Here is a 19277-nt window from a genome sequence, read left to right as displayed (position 1 = left end):
CCAGCAGCTTCAAATACCTGTTTGCTGCTTTGTAATGGCATTTTAGCAGCTGCTCTCTTAATCTGATGAATGAGTCTGTCAGGAACCTTCCTCATTATGTCTTTATCTGCAGGAACCCGTCTGTGCTCTGAATCAGACACTCATTTCTTCACAGCACGATGATCATGATTAATTTTTCATGAAATATCTCATGTTTTCATGTTGTCTGTGTTCCTGTAAAGTGTCCTTGAGTTTCTTGAAAGGCGCTATATAAATTCAAGATATTATTATTATTATTGTTATGTTTTCATTCCTTGTCCAAGGCATTACACTATTTGACACTTTTCAGCAGCAGAGATCCTTTTCCATTCCCAGATTGCTGAAACCTGTGGCCTGCTTAATAATGTGGAACAGTGCATTTTGAGGTTTTTTTTTTTTTTTAATAATAATTATTATGACGTTTGTTCAAAATCATTTGAATTATGCTCTAACGGCTGATGACTTGACAATACTCTGACTTTCATTTGCATAAATATTTAGGAAAATAAGAGAAAAATGTCATTTGCTTAATAATGTGGAAAGCGGTGTATTTGGTGTATCCTGGCAAGTTTTAAACATCAGCCCTGTCCTCTAACAGTAAGTATGAATGAAGTCCATAAATCTCCTGAAGGGCCTGTTTCTGCAGGAAACGCAGCAGTGAACAGGTGTGTGAGCTTTCTGTCTTCAGTCAGAAATGTTGTCAGTCAATGAGAGAAGTATGGAGGGGTTTATTGTCTCACAGGGACGTGTCAACGCCAAGCATCAACAACATTTCCATCAACAAATGCTAAAACTTATATGGAAAAAAAAAAACCACAAATCTAAAAATCCTAACAGCAGAAATAATAATTCTGTCCTCATACGTTCATGCAGGAGGATGTTATGAAAAATTCTCGCCTGTCCCCTGATTCCTCGTCAGCCGTTTGAAAACTTATGATCTGATCTTCCTCTTTATATAGAGCTACATTTTCCTCTTACTAGATAATTCTGCTGTTCCACCTACACAGTTGCAAGACAAAGTGTGTGAACACTTTGGGATTTCTTGGATTTCTGCATAAATTGGTCATCAAATGAGTTCTGATCTTCATCTAAGTCACAAAAATAGACAAACACAGTCTGCTTAAACTAATACTGCACAAAAAATGATGTTTTCATGTTTTTATTGAACAAACCATGTAAACATTCACAGTGCAGGGTGGAAAAAGTATGTGAACCCCTAGGCTAATGACTTCTTCAAGAGCTAATTGGAGCCAGGAGTCAGCCAACCTGGAGTCCAATCAATGTGATGAGATTGGATGTGTTGGTTAAAGTTGCCCTGCCCTATAAAAAACACACACCAGTTTTGAGTTTGCTGTTCTCAAGAAGCATTGCCTGATGTGAACCATGCCTGGCACAAAAGAGCTCTCAGAAGACCTACGATCAAGAACTGTTGACTTGCATGAAGCTGGAAAGGGTTCCAAAAGTATCTCTAAAGCCTTGATGTTCATGTGTCCACGGTAAGACAGACTGTCTACAAATGGAGAAGGTTCAGCACTGTTGCTACTCTCCCTAGGCGTGGTCGTCCTGTAAAGATGACTGCAAGAGCACAGCGCAGAATGCTCAATGAGGAGAAGAAGAATCCTAGAGTGTCAGCTAAAGACTTACAGAAGTCTCTGGCACATGCTAACATTTGTGTTGACAAATCTACAATAAGTAAAACATTAAACAAGAATGGAGTTCATGGGAGGACACCACGGAGGAAGCCACTGCTGTCCAACAAAAACCCCATTGCTGCACGTTTGAAGTTTGCAAAAGAGCACCTGGATGTTCCACAGCACTACTGGCAAAATATTCTGTCCATAGATGAAACCAAAACTGAGTTGTCTGGAAGGAACACACAACGCTATGTGTGGAGAAAAAAGGCACAGCACACCAACATCAAAACCTCATCCCAACTGTGAAATATGGTGGAGGGGCCATCATGGTTTGGGGCTGCTTTGCTGCCTCAGGGCCTGGACGGATTGCTGTCATTGACGGAAAAAGGAATTCCCAATTTTATCAAGACATTTTACAGGAAAACTTAAGACCATCTGTCCACCAACTGAAGCTCAACAGAGGATGGGTGATGCACCAGGACAACGAGCCAAAGCATAGAAGTAAATCAACAACAGAACGGCTTCAACAGAAGAAAATACGCCTTCTGGAGTGGCCCAGTCAGAGTCCTGACCTCAACCCCATTGAGACGCTGTGGCATGACCTCAAGAGAGCGATTCACACCAGACATCCAATAATACTGCTGAACTGAAACAGTTTTATAAAGAGGAATGGTCCAAAATTCCTCCTGACCGTTGTGCAGGTCTGATCTGAACTACAGGAAACGTTTGGTTGAGGTTATTGCTGCCAGAGGAGGGTCAACCAGTCATTAGCCTAGGGGTTCACTGACTTTTTATTGCAACTGTATGTGTGCCATCTGCAAAATATTGAAAATTATCTGCATAAAAAAATGTTAGATTATTTAAAGACGTAGATTTCAGAGCTAGTTGAAAAATCACCTTTTAGTTGGATTGAGAGCAGCACAGAAGGAAATACAGATGAAGACATGACATTGCATGCTTTCCTCACTTTTTCTTTCAAATTCAGTGAAATCAGCAGAATTCCTGTTTTTGTGGGCTGAGGTGTGACTAACAGTGCTAACAGTGGTGCATGCTGATAACGGTGGCTCAGATGGGTCAGACAGAGAACACAGAAAAGGTCTGGGGGTTTGGGGTTCAGTGCTGTCCAGGTGGCTAACTAGGAGATGGTACAGTTTTGTCATGATGGTGCACGGGGACTGGTTTATTGTCCAGAGAAGCACAGCTGTTCCTGTAGAGCCTGATAGCTGCTGTGGAGCTACCTCTGCTACAGCGCCGTGGCCAATGAGAGCGCTAGAGTGTGAAGTGGTCGGCCGGTGTGTTCCTATTTAAAGCCCGTGTTTGCCCTACAGATCATTTCTCTGTGTCCTGATGGTGTCCAACACGTCTGCCTCCTTCTTCCCTCACAGCTGAGTTCCTGTTCCTGCTGTGGGCCGTGTACCTGTGCTACGCCGTGAGGACGGTGCCATCGGCGTTCCACGAGCCTCGCTACATGGCCATCGCCGTTCACAATGAACTCGTTCTCTCAGCGATATTCTACATCATCAGGTAACCACTCCTCCTCTGGCATCTCAGCACCTTAGTGCACATGAAGTGAAATAGTTCTCAAGTTCAAGGGTGTTACCAGGTCTACAACCCACTTAATAGAAGTAATAACAGTAAAAATAGATTTTTAACACGAGAAAATCGATTTTCATGAGTGTCTGACATCAAGGTTGGGTGATTTTAATAAAAGTGCTGGTTCATCTTCAGATTTCATGATAACAGTAGAAAAAGTGACTGTTAATCAAGGATAAGTAGAAAAACACCCGTGCACGAACAAGCACCTCTAGCAGAAGTTAGCTAAATGGGTTAACCAGCAAAAAGCTGCTGGTCCAGCTAAGAACTCTGAGCTGACAGTTAGATGATCTCAAGTGTGCAGAATCACCTTAGGAGGCTTTTGTAATTTTATTCACAACTTTACAAATGTGAAAATGTTCCTGAACATTAAAAGGCAAATACTTTCAATACTGCATCAACTACAGTTCATAATATCATCTAAAGTTTCAGCCAGTCTGGAGAAATCTCTGAGCACCAATGACAAAGCTAACATCCTGTACTGGGTGCTCATGATCAGGGCCCACTGCATCAAAAACAGGCATGATTCTGGACTATAACCACTGCATGGGCTCAAAGAGACTTCCAGAAATCACTGTCAACACATCATCACCATCCATAAAAGACGGTTAAAGCTGGATCATGGAGAGAAGAAGCACCGTGGTCCGTCTTCTCTGGACCAAAGCTCATTTAACATGGACTGAGGAAACATGGAAAACTGTTCTGTGGTCAGAGGAAACATGGAAAACTGTTCTGTGGTCAGAGAAAACATGGAAAACTGTTCTGTGGTCAGAGGAAACCACAGATGCCGTGTCCTGAGGACTAAAGAGGAGAGGGAGCATCCAGCTTTGCGTCATTTTCACTGCTGTACAAAGTTTAACTCCATTACTGATAAATATCAGACTGGCTTGTACCATCAGGATCCATTTCTGATTGGATATAGTTGTGTGAATTTTAAACGTACTGAAAAGCCTGTAATAAACATCATTATTCTTGTCTTATCTACCAGTCCTTCTTCAGAAACACTCCTCCATCTCAGAGAGGATCAAACAGACATTATTAGTTACTGAAGCGTCTGCAGGTCGTGTCATTTCATCCTAAACTCATATTTAATACCAGAGTCTCTGGTTGGATCTCTGCTGTCACTGCTGATTCTCTCATGTGGGAGTTGTTTTTTATTAGTGAGATCGTCCCTGTCCCTCCAGTCTTCATGTCAAAGAGCTGCTCCAGTTTAGAAATGAGACATTTCAGCTGACAGGGCCGCGGCTGTCCTAGCTGGAGCCCTTTAACAGAGAGCTCAGCCCAGTCACATATTTAAGTAATGAAGAACGTCACAGTGATTTATGCTTCCAGACGGCAGAGATAGCAGGGTTATAGGCTGACATATTCCAGGTTTAAATTAACAGCAGTCACCAACAACTTCTCTGTCATTATGATAAAAACAAGCTTTAATGTTTGTGTGTGAACATCTCAGCCTGGTTCTTCTAAAGTAATCTATTACTTCAGCTGTCAGAGAGATTCAGTCTTTAAACAAGACAGATTTAAAATGTGGTTGGTACCACATCCTGGTTTAAATGTGAAGACTCCATTCTTGAGAAGGATTTGGATTACTCTGGTTTTAAAAGTCAGATCCCAGTCCTGATCCCAGTAAAAGGACGGGTTCAAACTGGTTTCAAAATGTAGGAAAACCATTTCTGTGCTCAAGCAAAACAACACAAGAATGATTTAGAGTAGAAGTAGACGCTGTTTGACTTCAGCAGCAGCGCAGATCCACGTTTTTTTTTTTTTTCAATTTTAAAGGGAATTCAGGAAATTTGGACTTTTTTGGGGGGGGGGGGGTGTTTTAAAGGCAGTTTATGTAAATTTGGGAAATTTATTTGCATTTTTTGGGAATTCAATTGAGAATTTTGGTGTGTGATTCCACTTTGAAATTTCCAAGAATTTTCATGGAAATTCAGGAAATTTGTTTGGTTGTTGGGCAAAATTTAGGGAATTTTCATGGATTTTTGAGGAATTGATTTGTTAATTTTGGGGGGAATTTACTTGGAAATTTAAGTCATTTTACATGAAATCTTCAGGGAAAGATTTCTGAAAAAGTTCAGGTTTTATGAAAAAGTTTCACAGAAAAGTTTGGGCAATCTTAGAAGAAATTTTGGGGTAATTTATAGGATTTTTAAAGATTTTTTTACAGAAAATTTAGAGATTTTCTTTGACATTTGAGGAAAGTTGTGTGGATTTTGGAGAAAAAATGTTTTTTCAGAACTTTTGGTGAAAATGTTGTTGATGCTCATGTGCCCGTGGTCCATCAACAAACAAGGAGAAGACTCCAGCATCCCTCTCTCAGTGACTGACACCATTCCTCACTGAAGACGCCAGAACCGACCACCTGGCCAACAGTCGAAACACACCTAAAGACCCGTCTGATGCTGTGTTTTCTGCAGAAACAGGACGTCCCGGACATTGGCAGACATCATTTTTGGTTACAGACTGAGCTGTTCTACTTATCAGGTCCTACTCATCCCCAGTAAAACTCCTTCTACACCAAAGCTCAGGTCTCAGGAGGTTCCAGCACTGGTCACTGTGGATCATGTAATCCTGAAAAGTCCGTAGCTGGACCAGGGTGAGCCTCACTGTTGGAACAACTGGGATAAAGTGAGCCTGATTAGAGAGCCTGAGTAGAAACAAGCGGATGACTAAATCTGGATCCAGCCGGGCCTTTGAGGAAACATCCAGCCTCTTCATCCTTGTTGTTCGGCTTTTCTCTGTGGAAAACTGCCAGACAAGAGCCCTCATAAATTAGAAAGCGTCCTGGTGTGGCTGGTTCCTCTGACTGGCCGCCACAAGAGACCGCGCTGTACGCTGCTGCTTGTTAGAGGCGTCGTGCGTGGGTTTGTGTTCCTCACAGAAGCTTCTGTTTGATCCCACAGTGACCAGTTAAGGCTCCGGCTCTCCTGTCTGCTGGGATCGCGGTCAGGTTTAGCCAGATCCAGCTGTGAGCCAGAGAGAAACGCGTTAGCCGGGTGTTGGAGAGAGAGGAGAGCATGCCATGGTTACTAAAACCTCGTCTGCACGCTAAAAACATGAACATGGAGAGACTTCAAAGCTTTGGATCATTTCTGGACGTTGGCCTTCCTTCCTGCCTCCCAGCTATCACCAACTAACTGTTCATTAATTTACCATTTCAACAACATAATGAGTCCTCTAGATGGCTTTAGCTTGGATGGAGGCTCTCTGGTGGTTGAATTAACATCTGACAGGACATACCTTCACATCCTCAGAGCCACCAGGTCTCACTGAGCTCAGAGCCGTTAGGTCTTCATAAATGAAAGGCTGGAGCCGCTCCCTCTCACTACTATTGTTTCTGCCAGTAATTATCTCATTTTCCACCAACTGCCAGCCTCCTGTCTCCCCTCTGATGTATAAATAGGCTGAATATTGCCACCAGATCAAGGTCACTCCCCTTCATTGTGAATCCGGAGGAAAGAATGAGACAAATACTGCGTCCTTGCCGGCGGAAGGATCACCGGAGTGGAACATTACATGAAGCGGTGGAAGTGACGCCCAGACAGACAGTGTATGAATCTACTTTGGCTGGAAACACATTAAGTCTGCTGCTCTGTCTCTGCCGGCTCCGTCTGCAGCTAAGAGGCCCGCTGCAGACGGAGCAGTGTGTAAGAATATCAGCCTAATTTCATCAGAGTCCACCGCATTTACCGTCTGGACGTTTGGGATTTTAACATCAGCTGTGGAAGATCTTCAGGATGTTTATAAGAAACTCTGAGAGACTCTGAGATAGCACCAACAAGGTTAGCTGCAATACAGCTTAAAGAGGCAAATGCACTAATGCACCAGTATCAATTCAATAAAACTAGAATATTAAAAAGAAGATGAGGAAAATATCATCCGAGAATTAAATTTGAATAAGTTTTAGCTTCCTCCTTAAATATTCCTGCTTTTGTTTGATCGTATATTCCATCGTGCCGTCTTGATTCTCGTCTCCTCTCAGAAATGGAAAAGTCCAAGACTTCTGTTCTCAGGTTGAAGAGCAGCTGTTGAGTAAGTAGAGTAAACCTTGACAGTATTTCATTTAAAGCTGAGGTGAGTAAAACGATCTTTCCTTATAGGCTAGAGCACGGTGTCAAACTAAAGGCCCGGGGGCCAAATCCAGCCAGTGGGACGATAATATCCGGCCCACAACATCATATCATATTTGTATTATTACTGGCTCACCAGTCTGAGGTCTGCAGATTTCACCAGTATAAAAATCTAAACTTCAACCTGATTATTTAAAATTTCCTCGTTAAGCCATAAAAATCTAAAAAATTAAAGAGTAAGAAAGATTTCATAAAAAGTCAAGAATGTGGGGAAAAGCATCTCAAAATTACGACTCAAACTTATGATTTTGACTTTCATTTCATACTTTCAACTCATAATTTGGACTTTATGTCACATTTTTATCTTTAAAATTCACAATTTTAAATTTCAAGTCATATTTTGATCTTTTGACTCCTAATTTTGGTTTTGTAATTCCATTATTTGACTTTTAAACTCATGATTTCAAATATTTTTCTCATATTTTGACATTTTTAATTTATTATTTTTACTTTGTGTATCATATTTTGACCTTTAAGACTCCCAGTTTTAAATTTAAGTCATATTTTAACTTTTAAGGCCTTAATTCTGAATTCTAGCTCATATTTTGGCATTTTCAGCTCCTAATTTTTGGCTTTTTAATCCCACATTTTGAACTATCAGACTCACAATTTAAAATTTTAAGTAAATTTTGATTTCTAAACTCATGATTTCAAATTTGATCTCGTATTTTGACCTTTCAAACAAATGATTTCAATTTTTCTCCTCAAATATTTGCTCTTTAAAAACGTCTTTATTTAAATAGATATTTAAACGTCTTTAAATATCGTGTTCTGATCTGTTGAATTAATACACTGGCATTTTTATCTCAGATTTGAGCTTTAAACTCATCATTTTTACTTTTTTCATTTCCACATGATTTATCATCAGTGCTGGTTTTCATGCTTTATTCCTGGTGAAAATGAGGTTGACAGGCATGTTTAAATGTTGACCCTGTTAGGCTCTCAGCCCCGGCTGTGACTGAGTTTGACCCCCCTGAGCTAGACAAACAAGAGAACAGAACTTCGACTAGGTCAGAGGTCATCAGCTCCCTCTTCACAGGGGCCAGCTTTTCCACGTCTGATGCTGTGGAGGCCGGACATTAAAATAAACTGACATTAAATCATTGTTTTCATCTATTTCACATTTTCATTAAAAACATTATTTCTTTCAAAAATTGATGGAGGTCAGTCCCTATTGCCTATACTGCAGCCAGCCACAAGGGGGCGACAGAGATATTTTAGCGATATAGCAATATCTGGAGCCACTGTGATGTCTAAAGGCCCATTTATGCTCAATGTTAAATATGGATCTGGATACGGACGGAGCCTTCTGTCCGTGCTCCGCGTTCATTTTGTCCGTATTTCTGCACGTTTCCATGAAGCTTACGGATACGGGCCAAACGGAGCAGTACCACCAGAAACCCTGGGGGCGGTGCTGCTGTCACTACCCGATACGGAGCTCTAGTGAGACACGAAGAAGAAATAACAACGGCGGGACTTACTGAGGAAAAGTTGTGCGATGGATGTAATGGTTAACATCCATGCCAACGTAAAGGACACATGGAAGTATGTGAGCAGGATAAATGGGCCTTGACACTTAGTGTAATGCTAATATGCTGACCAAAAACACATGCAGGACAGATCATCTGTGAAGATTCTCAGAGGGGGAAACTGCACTGTAAAAACTGTAAAAACTATAAAAACTGTAAAAACTGTAAAACCTGAAAAAACTGTAAAAACTGTAAAACCTGTAAAAACTGTAAAACCTGTAAAAACTGTAAAAACTGTAAAAACCGTAAAAACCATAAAACCTGTAAAAACTGTAAAACCTAAAAAAACCTGTAAAAACTGTAAAAACTGTAAAAACCGTAAAACCTGTAAAAACCGTAAAACCTGTAAAAACTGAAAAAACTGTAAAAACTGTAAAACCTGTAAAAACTGTAAAACCTGTAAAAACTGTAAAAACTGTAAAAACCGTAAAAACCGTAAAACCTGTAAAAACTGTAAAACCTGAAAAAACTGTAAAAACTGTAAAACCTGTAAAAACCGTAAAACCTGTAAAAACCGTAAAACCTGTAAAAACTGAAAAAACTGTAAAAACTGTAAAACCTGTAAAAACTGTAAAACCTGTAAAAACTGTAAAAACTGTAAAAACCGTAAAAACCGTAAAACCTGTAAAAACTGTAAAACCTGAAAAAACTGTAAAAACTGTAAAAACCGTAAAAACCGTAAAACCTGTAAAAACTGTAAAACCTGAAAAAACTGTAAAAACTGTAAAACCTGTAAAAACTGTAAAAACTGTAAAAACCGTAAAACCTGTAAAAACTGTAAAAACTGTAAAAACCGTAAAACCTGTAAAAACTGTAAAAACTGTAAAAACCGTAAAACCTGTAAAAACTGTAAAACCTGAAAAAACTGTAAAAACTGTAAAACCTGTAAAACCTGTAAAAACTGTAAAACCTGTAAAAACTGTAAAACCTGTAAAACCTGTAAAAACTGTAAAACCTGTAAAAACTGTAAAACTGTAAAAACTGTAAAACCTGTAAAAACCGTAAAACCTGTAAAAACTGTAAAACCTGAAAAAACTGTAAAAACTGTAAAAACTGTAAAAACTGTAAAACCTGTAAAAACTGTAAAACCTGTAAAACCTGTAAAACTGTAAAACCTGTAAAACCTGTAAAAACTGTAAAACCTGTAAAAACTGTAAAACTGTAAAAACTGTAAAACCTGTAAAAACTGTAAAAACTGTAAAAACCGTAAAACCTGTAAAAACTGTAAAACCTGAAAAAACTGTAAAAACTGTAAAACCTGTAAAAACTGTAAAACTGTAAAACCTGTAAAAACTGTAAAACCTGTAAAAACTGTAAAACCTGTAAAACTGTAAAACCTGTAAAACCTGTAAAAACTGTAAAACCTGTAAAAACTGTAAAACCTGTAAAAACTGTAAAACTGTAAAAACTGTAAAACCTGTAAAACCTGTAAAAACTGTAAAAACTGTAAAAACTGTAAAACCTGTAAAAACTGTAAAAACTGCAGCTCTAATCAAAATAACAATGACAAGCACGTGTTTACCACGCTAACATGCAGAAATAGCAGCGTGCCTCTTGTCTGATAAGCTGCTAGGTTTAAATAAATGCACGCCTTATTTTTGCACACTTAAATTTTCTGAATTTGATCATCCTCTGGGGGCCGGATGGGAAGCTGTGGGGGGCCTGATGTGGCCCCCGGGCCTCCAGTTGATGCTCACTGAGCTAGGTTATTCAGGTCACACCTCTATAATCAAGTCAAATACAGAGCTCAAAGGTTGTTTTATGCTGAACTGCAGTGACTCTGGCAAGAACAAAACAGAGTCAACCTCACAGCAAGGTAACGCTTACTGATGCACCACGGGTCCAGAAGGTTCACCTAAAGTCCCAGACCAGGACTCTAACTCAGTGGATGACTTCACTCAGGGTGCAAATGTGGCACATATCTAAAAACCAGACCACTAGAAACTAAAGAACCCCAGTAGGGACGACTGAACAACAGACAGCATCCAAACACAACTGAACACTCTGCCCAAGAGCATTGTGGGTGATTTCATTTACACCTACCCTCAGTGAGCAGAGCTTAGACCAGAGGACTATGGAGCTGGACCAGCACTGTTAGATCAGCTGTTCAGGGTAGTGATGTGGAGTCATTCTCTCTGCATGTGCTCAAGTAAAGTGACTCAAACTCACCAAAGCAGAAGCAGAATCACTGATTTCTAAACATAAAAACCTGCTAAATCACAGTAATCAGAGTCAGTGTGACTGGTTTCCTCCTCTGCCGCTCCTTTAATGCTTCTTGTTGGTTTCTCCTCTTCCTCACAGGTTCACTCTGGCTCCAGAGCTCCACCCAGACTGGATGCTTCTTCTGTTCTTCACCCACACCCACTTAACAGTAACAGTAACTCTGGGTCTGCTGCTCATCCCAAAGGTATTTACATAACGTCCTTCAAAACAGTGAGCCACAAATCTGACCAGTTTTACATTTAAACATGATTCTGCTCCTAAATGTAATTCAAGCTCTTCATTTCTCACACTTTTGGTCTTTCTTAGAAAAATTATAACTCAGGTTTGACTGTGGAAATAAACACTAAAATAGGGAGCATATAGAAATGTTTTATCCAGAGCTGAGAGGGAAACACTGTTCCACTGTTTCAACAAAAAAATCTACTAATTTCTAAAGGCAACGGGTGCTAAAGGGGATTATTTCTCCTTCCCAAACCCTTTTTGAAAGGTCAGTTTGGGTTACAGCGGCATAAACAGTGGTAAAAAGGAGTTAAAGGTGACTGAGAGGCTTTAAATTGGCAGGAATGGGTGGAAATTTGGTGAAATGGGATAAAATATTGATATAAACTGTCAACATAGTGTTGACTGAGAAAGGGAATACAGGCAGATACAGGCAGACACTGGTCAAACTGGCAAAAACGGCATTATCAGATAGTGACATGTGGTTACATGTGAGTAAAAAGTGGTTTATCGTGGTAATAACGGGTCAACAGCGGCAACATAAGGGTTAAGTGGCAATAATCAGTCTAGAAGTAAAAAAATAGTTTTAAAATTAGTGGGAAAAATGAGGAAAATGGGTTAAAACTTGGCGAAATTGGTGTAAAGGGGCAACAGTGTAATTAAAAACATTCTTAGTTATTTTTAGGTCATTTGGAGACCCCCTCTCAGTGTCTGACCCCAAGGTTGAGAACCACTGGTCTATGGGCTTCACCTGAACCAGTCTGGAGTCTGCCTGAGCCCCACGCAGCTGTTGAGTTAATAACTAGCTCTACATTCGTATCTATGGTAGATTTTATGCTAATTGTAGGTTGCATATTGGACCATTAGGATTAATTAGCATTGATCAATGCTGCCAGGCCGTTAAGACAATAGTCCTCTGATTCCTTATTAGCTCTGTTTTAAGGTCTTTATGCTTTAAAGGGGCTGATATCATAAATAGCATGCCAGAAATTAATGAGTAGTAAAGTCATAATGGAAATTTGAGTTAATGGCCTAGTGGTTTTTAAAGAATATTATGACTAGGCATTTATTTAGTCCTAAAGAGCTACTCTGCTACTAAAATGTAAAGATGTAGCTTAAGTACCCAGACCTAATTTGTTTAAATGAAAATATGATTTTTAAATTTGCACAACTTTCAAGATTTTGGCACTTGGCTCTGCAGTACTTTTATTTATTTATTTATTTAACCTTTCTTTAGTCCCATTGAGATCAATGATCTCTTTTTCAAGGGAGACCTGACCAAGAACGGCAGAAATACACAGTTCCATCGAGCACGAAAGATTCATACAGTACAAATGGCATGATAGAGAACAATTATAGGTCATCAATCAAAAACTGCCATTTTCAGACAGTTTGAATGTTTTTAAATCAGCAGTGAAGATTTTTGAATCCAGAGACACCAAGTTTTTGCAGTTTAAATTCAGACTGCAGATTGTTCCATGAAAAACAAGCAGAAAACCTAAAAGCCTTCTTTCCTAGCTCAGTTTGGACTTTGGGAACAACAGGCTGCACAGAGTTCAATGATCCCAGGTTGTGTGCTCCATCTTCCAAGATTAAAAAAGAGGAGAGATAATCAGGAATTTTGTCGAGAACGGCTTTGTAAATGAACGCGTACCAATGTCCCGGACGGTACAAAAGTATTCTGTCAGATTTCAATAAACACACCATAAAATATAAATGTCAAATCTAGATTTTTGCCTTTAATTCCACTTCTACAGTTCCTGTTTGCTGGCACTCACATGAGGGACGATATCGCCTCTGAGGCCTACGAGGACGAGCTAGACATGGGTCGTTCTGGGTCCTACCTGAACAGCAGCATCACATCGGCGTGGAGCGAACACAGCCTGGATCCTGAGGACATCCGGGTAAGCCGTGTGGAGTTCAACGTTGGTTTTCCTTTGTATAACCTGGTTAACTCTCTCTAAGTCCTGGATAAAATACTGAGCCATGGCAGTTCTTTATTGCAGACACCAGAGGAAATGGGCCATCTCAGTTCTATTAATGGCTGTGGCGTAAGGCCTTGCAACAGTGTTTGGGAAAAACGTACCAACGTGAGCAGAGATTTCTGTTTGTCTGTTAGAGCTGAAGAAGTCTCTCTATCAACACTAAAACATGTCAAACCTTTTTACAATTTGAGAGAATGGGATGGGCACAGAGGCAGAAATACTCCAGAAACCTGAGCTGTGAGGCTATTTCAGACCTAACATTAAAACACGCCTTATTTGATGCTGTCCCAGACTGTCCTGTTTTTGCTTTTTTCAGCATGTCGTACTCCGTAGTGCATCATTTAACAACCGTTTGTAGTTGCGTGTCTTGAAATTGTACTGCATGTTCTCTGTGCAGTAGACTGTCTGCTTCTGTAGCAGTGTTTTGACTAGAAATGCCTTTCTTTAGCTGTGTTTAGTGAATGGTTATCAGGTGGCTAATCGCTTCCATTGGTTCTGTCGTCAATCTTTAGGAGGAGCTGAAGAAGCTCTACTCTCAGCTGGAGATTTACAAGAGGAAGAAGATGCTGGCAAACAATCCTCACCTCCAGAAGAAGCGGAGCTCCAAGAAAGGGTTGGGTCGCTCACTGATGAGGCGCATCACAGAGATCCCAGAATCGGTCCATCGTCAGTGCAGCAGGGAGGACAAGGAGGTTGCAGAACACGGGAGTAACCGCAACAGCATCTGCATGTTGAAGAAGAACCCCTTTGACCAGACTCACGCAGGAAAGCCACCCAAAGAGGAGGCCCTAAAGAACAAGGTTTTCTCCCTTAAGAAGTCCCACAGCAGCTACGACCACGTCCGTGACCAGAGTGAAGACTCCAACAGCTCAGCCACCGACAAGATGGAGGTGACCACAGCTGAAGGTTCCCTCCTGGATACTCTCATGGGGAAGAAGTTGGTCAAGAAGAAGTCCAGTGAGAATCTGAACGCCCCGAGCGAGTCTACCGAATCAGTTCCTTTGGTCTGCAAGTCGGCAAGTGCCCATAACCTCACAGCAGACAAGAAACCTATTCCTTCCAGGGCCTCCATGCTGCAAAAGTCTCTCAGTGTCATCGCAAGCGCCAAAGAGAAGACTTTGGGCTTGACAGGAAAGACCCAGAGCCCGGAGGACAGCAATAAGAAGAGTCAGCCAAAGATCAAGGACACAAAGGTCAACGAAGAGCCGGAGGACGAATGCCAGCCCAAGATGATCATCAGCCAGTCGGTTGAGTACAAACAGACGGTGACAAAAGGCCGAATCATGAAGCAGCCAGCGAGTGGCAGCCAGCCTGCCATCTGTTCTGATCCTGCCAAGGGAAAGGACCTCTATGATCTCTCAGAAGTCTGTCCCTGGGAGGTAGAGGATCTCCCGACTCCTTCTGAAAACAAGGTCCAGAAGCATGTATCTATAGCACCAAAGGAAACCACGACGGTTCATGGAGGAAGCACCAAGGGCGGCAAGTCTCAGCAGCAGAAGCAGAAAGCTCCTGATCAGTCTCCAACAAGTGGAAAACCTTCGAAGGACATTCAGAAGTCAGCAGCTGCACGAGCTGAGGTATGTCCTTGGGAAGACGGGAATGAAACTCAAGGAAGTCAAGAGGGAGGCTCAAAGCTGCAGCCAACAAGTCAGGCTAGCAAAAAGACCCCACAGCCTCACTCTTCAACAGAGAGCTCCAAAACACATCAGGCTGAGGTCTGTCCGTGGGGCTTTGAGGAACCTCAAAAGACAACCGAGTTAGCTCGTTCGCCAGATTTGACAAAACAAAGAAAAGGAGCCTCTCCTGTTTTGGATGGGAAAGGGAAAAGTGCCCTTTCAGAACCATCCAAAGCAGGAGTCTCTCTCCAGTTACCAACGTCAAAAGCTGAAGTATGTCCGTGGGACTACGACAGCACCGCTGTTTCTCCAAATTCTGGACAGAGGACACCAAGTCCATCTCGATCGTCCAAAAGTAAGGAATCCCCTTCGAAAAAGAAGGGTACCACTCCTACAAGAACAGTAGAGAGAGAGAAAACTAAAGACGCTGATGACGAAAAAAGTAGAACAAAAGCGAAGGACAAGAGTAAATCTTCAACACAACAAGTGAGCCAACAGAAAATGGCGGAGGTATGCCCGTGGGATGTAGAGAGCCAACAGGAAGTGCAGATGGTAGATAAAAGGAGAAGTACGAATGTTGGAGCAGCCAAAGCGAAGCCGGCTGAAGTCTGTCCGTGGGAATACGAGGACACGTCGGATAAAAAAGGTTCAGACAAAAGTGCTTCTGTAGTGAAACAGAGCAGTCCGAATCCTAAAGGTGGAGTTGTGGCTGCTAAGAAGGCAGATGTTTGTCCCTGGGACTTTGACGACAGCACGGCAAGCAAGAAGGCATGACACTCCACCTTAACGGACCAATGAGATTAGAGTTGTCGATGTATACTTTTTTTCACTTTGAAATCCTTAAATATAATCTTTTACTATTAGCGCGGTGACTTGGAAGAAGAGTTGACCAAGTTCCACAAGTTGCCTTCCTTTCCAAGATTTTTGTTCCTGTTTTACCTATTTTGAAAATAAGTAAAATGAACAAAAAACAAAAAGTCAAGATGAGCATTCCAGATTAATGCAGGAAAATCCTGAAGTTAAATCTTAGACAATTATGCAACTTTTGATTCAGCCTTTTCACTTCATGTGCAATTTTTGAGATTTGCAGTTCTGTATTCAATCCTTGCATTGATCTTCTGTTGAACTGAAGTGGTGTTTTGGTATTTTTGAAGTGAAGATGGGTGAGTGGCTGGTCAACGGTGAGTATTTGAACCACAGGAGATGCCTGTTAGCGTGGCCCCTTAAAGGAGAGACAGAGCCAGACTGCTGTATAGACGGGTCCTTTGCCTTACTTTATTTAGAAAATCTAAAATAAGAATGTGTTAGCATTACTTTGGTGCACCGTATTCATGTCCCCATGTAGAAGTAGTTACACAAACAATGGCTTGCTCAAGCTTTTGTTTTAGCTAGACCTAAAATAGCTACTATAACTACATAATTAATTTCACTATGTAAGCCAATGTAGCTAAGTAAGCTTTAGCAACAGGAGCTTTAGCAAACAAAGCTTAAGCAAATGTAGCTACATATTCGTGACCAAAGCTGGTAAAAACTCCTGCAAGTCATCCGAGGTCATTTTTGAGTTTTTACACTTTATGAAAGTGTAGATTCAAGGCTTCTAGTGGTGTATCATCACCTTTAATCTGAGCATGTTTACAAAGATATGCTCATTTGAATGTTAACTTCTAGTTCCTGTTTGTGCTGAGAAAACCAGGCTCAAAGTTTCAGGACTTCTCCTACCTTCAGGCAGGCAGGGTGATGGGCATGAACAATAGAGCCACATTTACATAAAGTCCACCCAAACCAAGCTTCTGAATCGGACTGGTGACGGTCATCAAAATATTCCCACAGGAAATCGGCCTTCATCAAACTTTCACTGTCCAGTGGTCCTGAGGTCGTCCCAGGTCTGTTGATAATTCTTCTTCTTCGTCTCTTCTACTCTTCTTGGCTGCAGGGTGCATCTTGAGGCTTGTTGATAAAGGTGATAACTAGAAACAGCTGTATTTACGTGCCGGGGGAGGGGTGGCGTTTGAGCCATGTGGTGTTTGTTATTGTCCATCTCAATGGGTGAAACTGGGAACACTGGCAGAGTGGCCAATTATCACCCAGCAGTTTCACTTTCCCCTCCCCTCAGTCTCCCCGCAGAAACTCTGAAAACAGGGCATTTTAAAACACAAAACTAACGCTTTAAAATATCACATTAGTGTTATTTTTTTCATCTGATGAGTAGTTTAAATGTCAGACGAGCATAAAATGAGAAAAAATGAAAAATGATCATTTTGAAGAAAACGACTTTGTTTCCATTTTTCTCGACCACAGGAACACCGACTGGCAGGGACTTTATCTGGCTTCAGTCACATCATACCTGTGTAGCTGACACAGCTGCTTTGTGAGCTTAGCTTTAGCTATGTTAGCTACGTAGCTATGTTATCTATAGCTAAGTAAGACGCAGCAACATGAGCTTTGGCAAATAAAGCTCAAGCTTACTTAGCTATGTAGATAACATAGATATGTAGCTTACGTAGTTGCTTTGTGAGCTTCATTTTAGCTCCATAGCAACGTAGCTTCTTTAGCTCCATAGCTATGTAGCTTATGTAGCAATGTTTTAATGGAAGGTGAAGTTTTTCCTGTATGCAGTACTTTTTACCGGGCTTTATTAAACATAATCGGGTTTTGCAGGTCAGGGTTTTAGATTTGATCTCATGGCCTCCTAACCCTCACATTAACCCTTTTTATTTTGAAAGCTTTTGTATTCCCATCCTGACTGATGGAAGTACATGCAGTCCTGAGTATGTCTGTTACAGTAGCCGTCTGCGAGGGGGAGTGTCTAAGAGCTGCTCTCTGCAGCCACACTGCCTTGCCTCTTCTTGACCCACTTCTACGTCCAGACAGCTGTAAACCTTGCAGATGCACGTAACCGCCAGGTTGTAGCTCCAGTGTTGAACTACATGGAGAAACCAGTGCGTCCAGCCCTGCAGCCTGGTTCCTGTGCCAGTACCACAGCCAGCTTCTCTCTGAAGGGTCACACTGACCAGCATCTCCTGTTGCTATTATACTGAACACTGACAAATACAACCCCACTCCAACAGTACCAATCCATCACTGAGGCATCATCACTAAAGCAGTGGTTCTCAACCTTGGGGTTAGGACCCCCTTTGGGGTCGTGAGACACTGAGAGGGGGTCCCCAGATGCCCTAAAAAAAAAACTAAGAATATTTTTTAAATTACACTGTTGCCACTTCACACCTATTTGCCACATTTTTACCCCTTTTCATCATTTTTTCCACCAATTTTAACACATTTTTGCCATTTAACACCTGTTTTTGTCAGTTTTAAACTCTTTCAACCACTTTCTTTCTGCTTGTTTTTGAGCTTTGTGTCTCTGTTGACTCATTATTGCCACAATGAACCACTTTTTACACCCAACTTTTCCCATTTTAACCACATTTCCCCATTTAATATGCCCAATTTTGGCAGTTTAACCAGTTTCTGCCAGTATCTGCCTATTTTTTTCTTTCTCAGTTAACCCTTTTTTTTGCCAGTTTATATCAATTTTTCATTTCCACCCATGTTTGCTAGTTTAAAGCCATGTCAGTCACATTTACCTCTCTTTTTCCACTATTTATGTCCATTTTTGCCACTCGTTACCATTTCTGCTACTTTTAAAATTCAGCTTCACCACCTTTCCTATATTTTTTTCCCATTATTAACACATTTTTTTTCCATTTTTACACCATTTTAAATATTTTTTGCTAAAGGGATTTACATTAAAAGGCTCTTTACTACACACATTACAGAGGGGATGGCTGTTTAACCACCTTCAGGTACAGTGGGGGTCCCCGGTCTCTGGCACCTTTACTCTGGGGTCACAGGCTGAAAAGGTTGAGAACCTCTGACCTAAAGGACAAGGAAATGTCACGGCTTTAGAGGGTAAATTTAATGTGTAAAAAGTAAAAGTGAAAGCCAAAGAAAAGTGAACATTTGCTAAAGGGGTGAAAATGCTCATTTATTACTTTGACCCAACTTTTGGCAGAGAGGGAAGAACTCAGAGCAGAAGGAAGTCTATTGCACTTTAGCCAAAACCATAAATCAAGAGGAAACTTTGGTTTGAATTCTGCCTTCTTTATTTAAATCATAGCATGATAGCACCAGGATATCTCACACCAACCAAACCCAGACATCTTCTTTTTCTGTTTCGGTTACATCTATTTAATTGTAGTTCTCTGCAGATGACAATGCTTCCAGGTCTGCAGAGATGTGCTGTATGTGCCTAACTAACTAGCATTGTCTTGTTCCAGTCTGGGGTGAAGCGGTCGCTCCTCCTCCAGCTCTTTGTGACAGTGAATTA

The 19277-nt window shown here is 41.1% G+C and overlaps 1 protein-coding gene across 1 annotated transcript in view; it reads left to right on the top strand.

Annotated features, from left to right (window-relative positions):
- Positions 1 to 15724, top strand: part of gpr158a (G protein-coupled receptor 158a) — a 128985-nt gene extending 113261 nt beyond the window's left edge. The window contains exons 8-12 of the mRNA XM_041814571.1: positions 3038 to 3176; positions 11209 to 11314; positions 13107 to 13253; positions 13356 to 13439; positions 13847 to 15724. Of these exons, the coding sequence (XP_041670505.1) occupies positions 3038 to 3176; positions 11209 to 11314; positions 13107 to 13253; positions 13356 to 13439; positions 13847 to 15724 (2354 nt within the window). The remainder of the gene's footprint in view (positions 1 to 3037; positions 3177 to 11208; positions 11315 to 13106; positions 13254 to 13355; positions 13440 to 13846) is intronic.
- Positions 15725 to 19277: the final 3553 nt, after the last annotated feature.

Source organism: Cheilinus undulatus, linkage group 19, assembly GCF_018320785.1.
Source record: "Cheilinus undulatus linkage group 19, ASM1832078v1, whole genome shotgun sequence".
Taxonomy (NCBI): domain Eukaryota; kingdom Metazoa; phylum Chordata; class Actinopteri; order Labriformes; family Labridae; genus Cheilinus; species Cheilinus undulatus.
The sequence above is the reverse complement of the archived record's forward strand: the minus strand, read 5'-3'. Positions and strand labels throughout refer to the sequence as shown.